Consider the following 14710-nt stretch of genomic DNA (forward strand, 5'->3'; position numbering starts at 1 on the left):
TCCATTCCACGGTACACACACATTTCTCACACAGCACATAATGATCACATAAACTTATAAGTGATCCAAGTTCAGGATTCACAGCCTGTGGGAAGCTAATCCCCAGCCAAAGAGTCGTGATTTTGATGCCCCTGTTCCTCCTCATTGATGGTAGCTGGTCCAAGTTACTGTGTGATGAATTATCAACATCCCCAATAATGAGTGATGGGACGGTGTGGAGGGAGATTCACTGTGTCTGACCCTGGGAGTGAGTGATGGGACGATGTGGAGGAAGATTTACTGTGTCTGACCCTGGGAGTGAGTGATGGGATAGTGTGGAGGAAGATTCACTGTGTCTGACCCTGGGAGTGAGTGATGGGACGGTATGGAGGGAGGTTCACTGTGTCTGACCCTGGGAGTGAGTGATGGGATGGTGTGGAGGGAGATTCACTGTGTCTGACCCTGGGAGTGAGTGATGGGATGGTGTGGGGGGGGGGAGATTCACTGTGTCTGACCCTGGGAGTGAGTGATGGGATGGTGTGGGGGGGGGGAGATTCACTGTGTCTGACCCGGGGAGTGAGTGATGGGATGGTTTGGAGGGAGATTCACCGTGTCCGACCCTGGGAGTGTGGGATGGGATGGTGCAGAGGGAGCTTCACTCTGGGTCTGACTCATTTTGTCCAAATGTTAAAAATACTGCATTAGTCTACAATTCAGACTACACATATAGAGCACGTCCAAAAATCTGAATGCCAGAAATCTGGACCACCTGATAATCTGGACGTCGAAAACTATCAATCTTTAAAGTCCAGCGGAACACTTAATAACTTGCTGCCTGGATCCATGGATGGCCATCTTCGCTAAGCCAAGTACCAGCCCAACAAGGTCAACCCTCAATCAACACTCCCTCCTATATATCGGGTGCCCAAAAATCAGACTGGTGGAGGAATGAGCAGGTTACCTGTTATAAACACCATCAAAGAAAGAAACCATTGGGGGTGGGGGAATGGATTGATTCCCTTTCCCAGTCCCCAAAATAAACACACACACGAAGGTGGGCTTTCACCATTTAATGAAGGCAGCATTACTCCAGTGACTCCTGGGGCCCTCCATACGTGCAGCTGTGGCTGGTCATCCAAGACCAGTGGTGGGGGGTTGGTCAGAGGTCAGTTGAGGGTTGGGTGGTCAGGCTTGGTTGGAGGTCGGTCAAGGGTTGGTTGGGACCAGGCAGAGGTCAGGGGGGGTTAGGTATTTGTCGGAGGGTAGTCACAGTCAGGGGTCAGTCAGAGGCTGGGTGTTAGCAGGGGGTGGGATGGTGTCAGGCAGAGGTCAAGGCAATGTGCAGACATGACCTCATGTCCCTGAGCTCACCCAGCATTGGGTGCTGGGGTCCGTAATGGGTGGTCAGCAGCATCTCCGCCTCCCTCAGCACCCATGGGAGCTCATCCAGCGACCTCCTGCAACCCAGATGGCATGTCAGGTCAGCCAAACACCCCCCCCCCCCCCCCAACAGTTAGGTTAGCCCCACAGCGTAGACCCCCTCCCCCATTGCAGACCCCTACCTGAGTGCACACCAACCCCCTCCCCCCAGGGAAAGAACCCCACGGCTGGGTACAGAGCCCTCCCCCCATTTTAGATCCCCATCCTCAGGAATAAACCCCATCCACTTACCCATTGAAGAGGACCTGAGCCAGTTTGAAGAGCTGCTGGGCTAGTTCCAGACTATTGGGGCCGAACTGCCTCCTCACCGCTCCCACACTCTCCCGTAGGTGCTGCGCTGCTCTCCTCCAATCACCTGGCAGCATCCAGAGCCCATATCAGTCCCCCTCACAGGTCTACTGGAACCTCTCCCACACCCACCTCCTCCCCCACCCATTCCCCTTTTGCCCACCCACCCCCAACCCAATCCCCCAACTCTCCCCTCCCCCAAGCCCACCCTTCCCCTCTCCCACATACTCCTGTACCCCTCACCTCTCCGACACCCTCATTATTCCCCTCACCTCCCACACCCTCTCACCTCACCCACCCCACTCCTCTCTTCATCCTCTCCCCTCCTACCCTCCTCCACTTCCTCCTTCTCCTCACAATTTACACTGACACAGCAATTCCCCCATGACCTAAGCCCCATGAACCCCTCACAATGGCCCAACCCACCCCACCGCATTTCTTGCTCCCTGCCCTCGTACTCTCATCACTTGACCCCTGCTTGCTTGTCCCTTCTCCCCATCACTGTGCTGGTTCCCCCTCTTTGCCCCCCCCCTTTCCCCCATCACTGCCCTGGTTCTCCCTCCTACCCCCAACACTGCCCTGGTTCTCCCTCCTACCCCCATCACTGTCCTGGTTCCCCTTCCTTGCCCCCTTCCATTACTGCTCTAGTTCCCCCTCCTTGCCCTCCCATCACTGCCTTAGTTCCTACCCCCTCCTTGCTCCTTTTCCCTCCAATGCTACCTACAGCCCAGCAGACCCCTTGGTGTATGGCCTACCCTGGGAAGCATGTAGCTGGGCTAGGCTGTCCTGGATTTTCCCTGATAGAGGGTGGTGGGCTGGCAGAAGCTTCCTTGCTTCGTCTTGGCACTGGTGCAGCTGCTGCTGGGCTTTCTCTGGGGAGGATGGCAGACATTAACTCCTCGCTCTCCACAACACTGCTCAGCCCAAGCATTTCAGCAAGTACCCCGCGTGCCAGCTGGCCAACAGGCCATTCAATCCTTCCACATGCTATCCCTTTCAATAAACTCATGGCTGATCTCTCCTTGGCAGATTCTCACCGGGGACACATATTTGGGGCATATGGTTAGTGTAGCATTTGCATACAGGGCCAGCGATCCCTGTTCAAATCCTGCGCTGTCTTTAAGGAGTTTGTGCGTTCGCCCCCCCCCCCCCATGGGTTTTCCTACCTGGCGCACCAGTTGGTGAACCAACGCACCATTTCAGTGCATTCGCCCGCATACTGTTCTGCGGATCACCTGTGCACCACACATGTACCTGGCTGCGTACTGATCAGGCTGCTGGCTCGTTGCAGCTGTGAGGAGATAGCGTTCAACTGGTAATGGAGAGTGAGCTCTGACACGGAGTAACCACACTTGCTGTTCACACATTCGTAACGAGCCTCCTCCAACATCTGCAGAGTGAACAGACCAAGGAGCTATGAGTAGTGGGGGCTACACAGCTGTCGGCAGGCCTGCCCTCCCCATGGAAACCGTGTGCCTCATAACACTGCACCAGAAGGGTTTTCCCAAATCCCGGACCACCCCTGCATCTCCGCCCAGTCCACAACCCCATCAATTCCTGTTGCTTCACATCTGAGGGAGAGTGCCAAACATGTTCCCTCAACCTGCCCCCTGTTCATGAAATGTCAACTCAGCACCCGCCCTGAGAACTGCCTCCATGATAAGGAGATAAATCAACCTCCCTCTGTGGGTGTGGCCAGGCACAATTCCAATGCTATTTACAAATTTGCCAATGACACCACCAGAGTGTTTTTTTTTAAATTTTTTATTTTTCACACCATAAACCACACTGACCAAGATACATACATTTTCCTTTTCAAATATATACAGTGTCATTTTCTCCACCCCCCCTCCCATCCCACCCTCCCTACCTCCCCACCCCATTCATTTAAAGTACAAAATCTAAGACACATTAAACCAGTCAAACAATGTTGTCATTCAATAAAAATAAACAAGAAATTCCACTGAGTCAATTCTTTTCATTTCTTTCTCCTTTCGTTAATTTAGGTGGTAGATGTCCCCGGTAGGTTTTCTCTATTGTGTTTCATGTATGGCTCCCATATTTGTTCAAATATTTCAATATTATTTCTTAAATTAAATGTTATTTTTTCTAATGGAATACATTTATTCATTTCTACATACCATTGTTGTATTCTCAAATTATCTTCCAATTTCCAGGTTGACATAATACATTTTTTTTGCTAAGGCTAGAGCTATCTTAACAAATCTTTTTTGTGCACCATCCAAATCAAGTCCAAATTCTTTGTTTTTTATGTTACTTAGGAGGAAGATCTCTGGGTTTTTTGGTATATTGTTTTCTGTAATTTTATTTAATATCTGGTTTAGATCTTCCCAAAATTTTTCTACTTTCTCACATGTCCAGATTACATGAATTGTTCTTCCCATTTCTTTTTTACAACGAAAACATCTGTCAGATACTGTTGGGTCCCATTTATTTAACTTTTGAGGTGTAATGTATAGCTTGTGTATCCAGTTATATTGTATCATACGTAACCTCGTATTTATTGTATTTCTCATCGTTCCAGAGCATAACTTCTCCCATGTTTCCTTCTTTATCTTTATATTTTAATCTTGTTACCATTTTTGTTTAGTTTTACCATTTGTTTCCTCAATCTCCTTTTCTTGCAGTTTAATATACATATTTGTTATAAATCTTTTGATTGTCATTGTGTCTGTAATCACATATTCAAAGTTACTTCCCTCTGGTAACCTCAGACTACTTCCTAATTTGTCCTTCAAGTAGGATCTCAATTGATAATATGCCAACACTCTATCTTGAGTTATATTATATTTATCCTTCATTTGTTCAAAGGATAATAATCTATTTCCTGAAAAACAATTTTCTATTCTTTTGATCCCTTTTTTCTCCCATTCTCTAAAGGAAAGGTTATCTATTGTAAAAGGGAGTAACTGATTTTGCATCATTATTAGTTTTGGTAATTGGTAATTTGTTTTATTCCTTTCTACATGAATCTTCTTCCAAATATTGAGCAGATGATGTAATACTGGAGAACTCCTATGTTGTACCAATTTTTCATCCTATTTATATAATATGTGTTCAGGTATCTTTTCCCCTATTTTATCTAGTTCTAATCTAGTCCAATCTGGCTTTTCCCTTGTTTGATAAAAATCTGATAGGTATCTTAATTGTGCGGCTCTAAAATAATTTTTAAAGTTTGGCAGTTGTAAGCCTCCTTGTTTATACCATTCTGTTAATTTATCTAGTGCTATCCTCGGTTTCCCCCCTTTCCATAAAAATTTCCTTATTATTTTCTTTAACTCCTTGAAGAATTTCTCTGTCAAGTGTATTGGCAATGTCTGAAATAGGTATAATATCCTTGGGAAAATGTTCATTTTAATACAGTTTATCCTTCCTATTAGTGTTAGTGGTAAATCTTTCCAATGCTCTAAATCGCCCTGTAATTTTTTCATTAATGGATAATAATTGAGTTTTTATAGATGGCCGAGATTTTTATTTATTTGTATACCTAGGTATCTTATTGCTTACATTTGCCATCTGAATGGTGATTCCTTCTTAAATTTTGAGAAATCCGCATTATTCATTGGCATTGCTTCACTTTTATTTACGTTAATCTTGTAACCCGACACTTCTCCATATTCCTTCAATTTCTTACATAAGTCTTTTATTGATAGTTCTGGTTCTGTTAAGTATACTATAACATCATCCGCAAATAAACTGATTTTATATTCCTTGTCTTTTATTTTTATCCCTTTTATATTATTTTCTGTCCTTATCAATTCTGCTAGAGGTTCTATAGCTAAAGCGAACAATAAGGGTGATAGTGGGCATCCCTGCCTTGTTGATCTGCTTAAATTAAATTGCTTTGATATATATCCATTTACTGTCACTTTCGCCAATGGCCCCTTATATAATGCTTTAATCCAATTAATATACTTCTCGGGTAAAGAGAATTTTTGCAATACTTTGAATAAATAATTCCATTCTACTCTGTCAAAGGCCTTCACTGCATCTAAAGCAACTGCTACTGTTGGCGCTTTACTCCCTTCTACTGCATGAATTAAGTTAATAAATTTACAAATATTGTCTGTTGTCCGTCTTTTTTTAATAAATCCAGTTTGGTCTAGATTTACCATTTTAGGTACATAATCTGCTAATCTGTTTGCTAATAGTTTAGCTGTTATCTTATAATCTGTGTTAAGTAATGATATTGGTCTATATGACGCTGGTGCGAGTGGATCTTTCCCTTGCTTTGGTATTACTGTAATTATTGCTGTTTTATATGAATCTGATAAGCTTTGTGTTTTGTCAATCTGGTTGATTACTTCCAGGAGGGGGGGAATTAATAAATCTTTAAATGTTTTATAGAATTCTATTGGGAATCCATCCTCTCCTGGTGTTTTATTATTTGGTAGATTTTTTATTAACTCTTGTATTTCTACTATTTCAAATGGTTCTGTTAATTTATTTTGGTCCTCTATTTGTACTTTTGGTAGTTCAATTTTAGTTAAAAATTAATCTACTTTGCCTTCTTTCCCTTCGTTTTCAGTTTGGTATAATTGTTCATAGAATTCTCTAAAGTTTTCATTAATCTCCGTTGGATTATATGTGATTTGTTTGTCTTTTTTCCTTGATGCCAATTCCATTTTCTTAACTTGTTCTGTCTTAAGCTGCCATGCTAGAATTTTATGCATTTTTTCCCCTAGTTCATAATATTTCTGTTTTGTCTTCATTATGTTCTTCTGCACCTTATATGTTTGTAGTGTTCCATATTTTATTTTTTTATCTGCCAATTCTCTTCTTTTAGTTGTATCTTCCTTCATTGCTAATACTTTTTCTATATTTACTATATCCCTTTCCAACTGCTCTGTTTCCTGAATATAGTCCTTCTTCATCTTGGTTACATAACTTATTATTTACCCTCTAATGAACGCTTTCATTGCATCCCATAGTATAAACTTATCTTTCACTGATTCCGTATTTATTTCAAAGTACATTTTAATTTGTCTTTCAATGAATTCTCTAAAATCCTGCCTTTTAAGTAGCATAAAGTTTAATCTCCATACAGTCTTGGAGGGATGTCCTCTAACTCTATTATCAATATCAAGGGTGAATGGTCCGATAATATTCTAGCTTTATATTCTGTTTTTCTTACTCTCTCTTGCATACGAGCTGATAACAGAAATAAGTCTATTCTTGAGTATGTTTTATGTCTAGCCGAATAATATGAATATTCCTTTTCCTTTGGGTGTTGTTTCCTCCATATATCCAAAAGTTGCATTTCTTGCATCGATTTAATTATAAATTTGGTTACTTTGTTCTTTCTGTTAATTTTTCCCCCAGTTTTATCCATATTTGAATCCAAATTAAGGTTGAAATCCCCTCCTATTAATATGTTCCCTTGCGTATCTGCTATCTTCAAAAAAATATCTTGCATAAACTTTTGATCTTCTTCGTTAGGTGAATATACAATGAGTAGATTCCAAAACTCCGAATATATCTGACATTTTATCATTACATATCTCCCTGCTGGATCTATTATTTCCTCTTCTATTTTAATTGGTATATTTTTACTGATTAATATAGCTACTCCTCTTGCTTTTGAAATATACGACGCTGCTGTTACATGTCCTACCCAATCTCTCTTTAATTTCTTGTGCTCCAATTCAGTTAAATGTGTTTCTTGCACAAATGCTATATCAATTTTTTCTTTTTTCAGTAAATTTAGCAGTTTCTTCCTTTTAATTTGGTTATGTATTCCGTTAATATTTAAAGTCGTATAGTTCAACATAGCCATTTCATACTTTGTTTATGTTTCCTTTCCGTTTCCTCATCATCACCTTTCCTTCTTATCCATTTCTGCTTTCTTGTTTTGAACACTTTATAAGACAACATTTCTAAAACATCAAACATTTTCATTATTCTCCTATTTAAAACTTCTTTAATCCCATTGACACCACCAGAGTGTTTGACGGAATCACAAATGGCAAGGAGGAAGTGTACAGGAGGGATATAGATCAGTTCATTGAATGGTGTAATAACAACCACCTTGCACTCAGTATTAGCAAAACCAAGGAGATGATTGTGGACTTCAGGAAGAAGTTAGGGGAACATGACCCAGTCCTCATTGAGGGCTCAGTAGTGAAGAGGGTCAAGAACTTAAAACTGGAGGGAGTCACGTGATCGAGTAGTGGCCGGTCAGGGAATTCCAACCCTCTCCCGAAAAGTTTAAAAAAAACACAAAGCACAAAGGTACAAGATTAAAATTTATAATAAAGTAAAAATAAAGGTGAGAAGAAAATGGCAGCAAAGAGAGAAAAGTTGAAGACAACGCGAAGAAAAGAGGAAGAAAGAATGTCGGAAGAAGAAGGTGAAGGCCTTACCTGTCCGAGGAGGCCCGCCGCGGAGAGAGAGGCCCGCTCCCTCAGGTCAGTGGAGGTCCCGGGCTCGGGACTACAAAAATGGCTCGCAGAGCCGAGTAAAAGTGCGCAACCGCGCATGAAAAAAACCACACTGACGGGAGGGGGGGAACAGCTGCGGAGTCGATCTCCACAGCTGAGAGAGACACCTGCAGCACAGCAACAGGTGCAGAACACAGACAATAACGAGAACAAGAAAGAAGAGGGTAAAAAGAAAACAAGGAAACAACAGATGGTCAACCCAGAGGAAGACGAAGAAGAAGAACAGAAAGAAGTGGAAGAAGAAGAGAAAGGCAAGACAATGGATGTATCTTTTTTAAAGAGTATATGGAATCAGTGAAAGAATGGCAATTACAAGAATTTAATGAGATAAAAAGAAGAATTAAGAATGCAGAAGAAAAAATGAATAAAATAGAAATGGTCATATCAGAGACAGGAAAAAGAGTGGATAATTTGGAAGAATGAGAAATAATCGTAGAAATGGAAGTAGAGGACTTAAAAGAGAAATTAGAAGATTCTAATAAAAAAGTTAAAGAGGCACATGAGCTGTTAGCTCAGAAGATAGATATAATGGAAAACTATAATAGAAATAATATAAAGATAGTGGGCCTTAAGGAAGATGAAGAAGGCAAGAATATGAGAGAATTTATAAAAGATTGGATCCCCAGGGTCCTAGGAAGACCAGAATTACAGGAAGAAATGGAAATAGAGAGGGCACATAGAACATTAGCCCCGAAACCACAACCGCAGCAAAAACCAAGATCCATTCTAGTAAAATTTTTAAGATATACAAGAGAAAATATATTGGAGAAAGCAATAAAGAAAATAAGAGAAGACAAAAAGCCACTGTAATACAAAGGTCAAAAAATTTTTTTTCTATCCAGACATAAGTTTTGAACTCCTGAAGAAGAAGGAGTTCAATACAGCAAAAACGATCCTATGGAAAAAAGGATATAAATTTATGTTAAAGTACCCAGCGGTACTTAAAATAGTTATTCCAGGGCAAAAAAACAGACTATTCTCGGATCCAGAGGAAGCACGAAAATTTGCAGAACAACTACAAAACAAGCAGAAAGATGAAGACATGTAATGAGAGTAAAAATGACCACGAACTATGTGTATGTGTGTATATGGAAATATATATATATATATATATATGTAGATGTGTATGTATCTGTATTTAGAGGAAAATATATAGAGTATAGATAAGAATTAATAAGGGAATGAAAGGGAATAGAGGGAATAAGGAGGGAATTAAAAGAGTGACCTTTGTTACATATGAAAATTGAAATCTTTTCTGGGGGGGCTGGATGGGGAGAAGTTACGGTCACTACAAAATCACTTGACGTTTGCGAGTGAATTCGCAAATCCAAATGGAGAGGGGAGATGTGGTAGCCCGACAAGGGATAAAGGGCAACTCAGGAGGGGGAGGGGAAAATGGGGTTAAAGAAGTTTTAAATAGGAGAATAAGGAAAATGTTTGATGTTTTAGAAATGTTGTCTTATAAAATGTTCAAAACAAGAAAGTAGAAATGGATAAGAAGGAAAGGTGATGATGGAGAAACGGAAAAGGAAGATAAACAAAGTATCAAATGGCTACGTTGAACTATATGACTTTAAATATTAACGGAATACATAACCAAATCAAAAGGAAGAAACTGCTAAATTTACTGAAAAAAGAAAAAAATGATATAGCATTTGTGCAAGAAACACATTTAACTGAATTGGAGCACAAGAAATTAAAGAGAGATTGAGTAGGACATGTAACAGCAGCGTCGTATAATTCAAAAGCAAGAGGAGTAGCTATATCAATCAGTAAAAATGTACCAATTAAAATAGAAAAGGAAATAACAGATCCAGCAGGGAGATATGTAATGATAAAATGTCAGATATATTCGGAGTTTTGGAATCTACTCAATGTATATTCACCTAACGAAGAAGATCAAAAGTTTATGCAAGATATTTTTTTGAAGATAGCAGATACGCAAGGGAACATATTAATAGGAGGGGATTTCAACCTTAATTTGGATTCAAATATGGATAAAACTGGGAAAAAAATTAACAGAAAGAACAAAGTAACCAAATTTATAATTAAATCGATGCAAGAAATGCAACTTTTGGATATATGGAGGGAACAACACCCAAAGGAAAAGGAATATTCATATTATTCGGCTAGACATAAAACATACTCAAGAATAGATCATTTCTGTTATCAGCTTGTTTGCAAGATAGAGTAAGAAAAACAGAATATAAAGCTAGAATATTATCGGACCATTCACCCTTGATATTGACAATAGAGTTAGAGGACATCCCTCCAAGAATGTATAGATGGAGATTAAACTTTATGCTACCTAAAAGGCAGGATTTTAGAGAATTCATTGAAAGACAAATTAAAATGTACTTTGAAATAAATACGGAATCAGTGAAAGATAAGTTTATACTATGGGATGCAATGAAAGCGTTCATTAGAGGGTAAATAATAAGTTATGTAACCAAGATGAAGAAGGACTATAATCAGGAAACAGAGCAGTTGGAAAGGGATATAGTCAATATAGAAAAAGAATTAGCAATGAAGGAAGATACAACTAAAAGAAGAGAATTGGCAGATAAAAAAATAAAATATGAAATACTACAAACATATAAGGTGGAGAAGAACATAATGAAGACAAAACAGAAATATTATGAACTAGGGGTAAAAACGCACAAAATTCTAGCATGGCAGCTTAAGACAGAACAAGCTAAGAAAATGGTATTGGCATCAAGGAAAAATGACAAACAAATCACATATAATCCAACGGAGATCAATGAAAACTTTAGAGAATTCTATGAACAATTATACCAAACTGAAAACGAAGGGAAAGAAGGCAAAATAGATGAATTTTTAACTAAAATTGAACTACCAAAATTACAAATAGAGGAACAAAATAAATTAACAGAACCATTTGAAATAGTAGAAATACAAGAGATAATAAAAAAACTACCAAATAATAAAACACCAGGAGAGGATGGATTCCCAATAGAATTCTATAAAACATTTAAAGATTTATTAATTCCTCCCCTCCTGGAAGTAATCAACCAGATTGACAAAACACAAAGCTTACCAGATTCATGTAAAACAGCAATAATTACAGTAATACCAAAGCAAGGGAAAGATCCACTCGCACCAGCGTCATATAGACCAATATCATTACTTAACACAGATTATAAGATAACAGCTAAACTATTAGCAAACAGATTAGCAGATTATGTACCTAAAATGGTAAATCTAGACCAAACTGGATTTATTAAAAAAAGACGGACAACAGACAATATTTGTAAATTTATTAACTTAATTCATGCAGTAGAAGGGAGTAAAGCGCCAACAGTAGCAGTTGCTTTAGACGCAGAGAAGGCCTTTGACAGAGTAGAATGGAATTATTTATTCAAAGTATTGCAAAAATTCAGTTTACCCGAGAAGTATATTAATTGGATTAAAGCATTATATAAGGGGCCATTGGCGAAAGTGACAGTAAATAGATAAATATCAAAGCAATTTAATTTAAGCAGATCAACAAGGCAGGGATGCCCACTATCACCCTTATTGTTCACGTTAGCTATAGAACCACTAGCAGAATTGATAAGGACAGAAAATAATATAAAAGGGATAAAAATAAAAGACAAGGAATTTAAAATCAGTTTATTTGCAGATGATGTTATAGTATGCTTAACAGAACCAGAACTATCAATAAAAGACTTATGTAAGAAATTGAAGGAATATGGAGAAGTGTCGGGTACAAGATTAACGTAAATAAAAGAGAAGCAATGCCAATGAATAATGAGGATTTCTCAAAATTTAAGAAGGAATCACCATTCAGATGGCAAATGCAAGCAATAAGATACCTAGGTATACAAATAAATAAAAATCTCGGCCATCTATATAAACTCAATTATTATCCACTAATGAAAAAATTACAGGGCGATTTAGAGCATTGGAAAGATTTACCATTAACACTAATAGGAAGGATAAACTGTATTAAAATGAACATTTTCCCAAGTATATTATACCTATTTCAGTCATTGACAATACACTTGACAGAGAAATTCTTCAAGGATTAAAGAAAATAATAAGGAAATTTTTATGGAAAGGGGGGAAACCGAGGATAGCACTAGATAAATTAACAGAATGGTATAAACAAGGAGGCTTACAACTGCCAAACTTTAAAAATAATTTTAGAGCCGCACAATTAAGATACCTATCAGATTTTTATCAAACAAGGGAAAAGCCAGATTGGACTAGATTAGAACTAGATAAAATAGGGGAAAAGATACCTGAACACATATTATATAAATGGGATGAAAAATTGGTACAACGTAGGAGTTCTCCAGTATTACATCATCTGCTCAATATTTGGAAGAAGATTCATGTAGAAAGGAATAAAACAAATTACCAACTACCAAAACTAATACTGATGCAAAATCAGTTACTCCCTTTTACAAGATAACCTTTACTTTGGAGAATGGGAGAAAAAAGGGATCAAAAGAATAGAAAATTGCTTTTCAGGAAATAGATTATTATCCTTTGAACAAATGAAGGATAAATATAACTCAAGATAGAGTGTTGGCATATTATCAATTGAGATCCTACTTGAAGGACAAATTAGGAAGTAGTCTGAGGTTACCAGAGGGAAGTAACTTTGAATATGTGATTACAGACACAATGACAATCAAAAGATTTTAACAAATATGTATATTAAACTGCAAGAAAAGGAGATTGAGGAAACAAATGGTAAAACTAAACAAAAATGGTAACAAGATTTAAATATAAAGATAAAGAAGGAAACATGGGAGAAGTTATGCTCTGGAACGATGAGAAATACAATAAATACGAGGTTACGTATGATACAATATAACTGGATACACAAGCTATACATTACACCTCAAAAGTTAAATAAATGGGACCCAACAGTACCTGACAGATGTTTTCGTTGTAAAAAAGAAATGGGAACAACAATTCATGCAATCTGGACATGTGAGAAAGTAGAAAAATTTTGGGAAGATCTAAACCAGATATTAAATAAAATTACAGAAAACAATATACCAAAAAACCCAGAGATCTTCCTCCTAAGTAACATAAAAAACAAAGAATTTGGACTTGATTTGGATGGTGCACAAAAAAGATTTGTTAAGATAGCTCTAGCCTTAGCAAAAAAATGTATTATGTCAACCTGGAAATTGGAAGATAATTTGAGAATAGAACAATGGTATATAGAAATGAATAAATGTATTCCATTATAAAAAATAACATATAGTTTAAGAAATAATATTGAAATATTTGAGCAAATATGGGAGCCTTACATGAAACACAATAGAGAAAACCTACCGGGGACATCTACCACCTAAATTAACGAAAGGAGAAGGAAATGAAAAGAATTGACTCAGTGGAATTTCTTGTTTATTTTTATTGAATGACAACATTGTTTGACTGGTTTAATGTATCTTTGATTTTGTACTTTAAATGGATGGGGGGGGGAGGTAGGGAGGGTGGGATGGGAGGAGGGAGTGGGGGTAGAAAATGACACTATATATCTGAAAAGGAAAATGTATGCATCATGGTCAATGTGTTTATGGTGTGAAAAACAAAAAAAGCAGCCTCTATCCTCAAAGACCCAACCACCTAGGCCGTGCCCTCTTCACTCTGCTTCCATCGGTGAAAAGTTACAGCCTAAAGACAAGCACTCAATAGCACAAGGACAGCTTCTTCCCCTCTGCCATCAGATTCCTGAATAATCAATGACCACAGACTCTGCCTTACTTCTCATGCACTACCATTATTTTTTTATCGTAATGTTGCAAGATGGTTATAATGTCAATGTTTGCACGATGACGTTGCCACAAAACATGGAATTTCATGACCAATCAATTCTGATTCTGATGTGAGAGTGTGCGACAGTAGGAGCGCGTGCGACAGTAGGAGCGCGTGCGACAGTAGGAGCGCGTGCGACAGTAGGAGCGCGTGCGACAGTAGGAGCGCGTGCGACAGTAGGAGCGCGTGCGACAGTAGGAGCGCGTGCGACAGTAGGAGCGCGTGCGACAGTAGGAGCGCGTGCGACAGTAGGAGCGCGTGCGACAGTAGGAGCGCGTGCGACAGTAGGAGCGCGTGCGACAGTAGGAGCGCGTGCGACAGTAGGAGCGCGTGCGACAGTAGGAGCGCGTGCGACAGTAGGAGCGCGTGCGACAGTAGGAGCGCGTGCGACAGTAGGAGCGCGTGCGACAGTAGGAGCGCGTGCGACAGTAGGAGCGCGTGCGACAGTAGGAGCGCGTGCGACAGTAGGAGCGCGTGCGACAGTAGGAGCGCGTGCGACAGTAGGAGCGCGTGCGACAGTAGGAGCGCGTGCGACAGTAGGAGCGTTTATGAGTATGGCGCCCTTTTTGTGAACTCCCGCGTGTGTGTGTGTGTGTGTGTTGTGTATGCGCTCACCTGCTGACCATCCCGTCCTTGTCTCAATGCCTCCTTCAACACACCTGCCCTGTGAACCCCACCCCTCCCCTAACCCACTCATTCCAGGGCCTTGGCACATCCCAGGAGAGTGCTGCTGTTTAAAGAAG

At 39.5% G+C, this 14710-nt stretch overlaps 1 protein-coding gene across 4 annotated transcripts in view; it reads right to left on the reverse strand.

Moving 5' to 3' along the window:
• The window catches only part of smyd4 (SET and MYND domain containing 4), a 42158-nt gene that overhangs the window by 13128 nt on the left and 14320 nt on the right, over positions 1–14710 (reverse strand). For 2 of the 4 annotated variants that reach the window (XM_069910846.1, XM_069910845.1), the window contains exons 7-10: positions 2962–3097; positions 2463–2579; positions 1651–1774; positions 1035–1436 (exon numbers count right to left, since the gene is read on the reverse strand). In XM_069910846.1, coding sequence (XP_069766947.1) covers positions 1298–1436; positions 1651–1774; positions 2463–2579; positions 2962–3097 — 516 coding nt within the window. In that variant the 3' untranslated portion in view covers positions 1035–1297. Of the gene's footprint in view, positions 1–1034; positions 1437–1650; positions 1775–2462; positions 2580–2961; positions 3098–14710 lie in introns of those variants that run through there. The other 2 variants (XR_011348678.1, XM_069910847.1) reach the window with 1 other exon arrangement.

Source organism: Narcine bancroftii, chromosome 14 (genome assembly GCF_036971445.1).
Source record: "Narcine bancroftii isolate sNarBan1 chromosome 14, sNarBan1.hap1, whole genome shotgun sequence".
NCBI lineage: Eukaryota > Metazoa > Chordata > Chondrichthyes > Torpediniformes > Narcinidae > Narcine > Narcine bancroftii.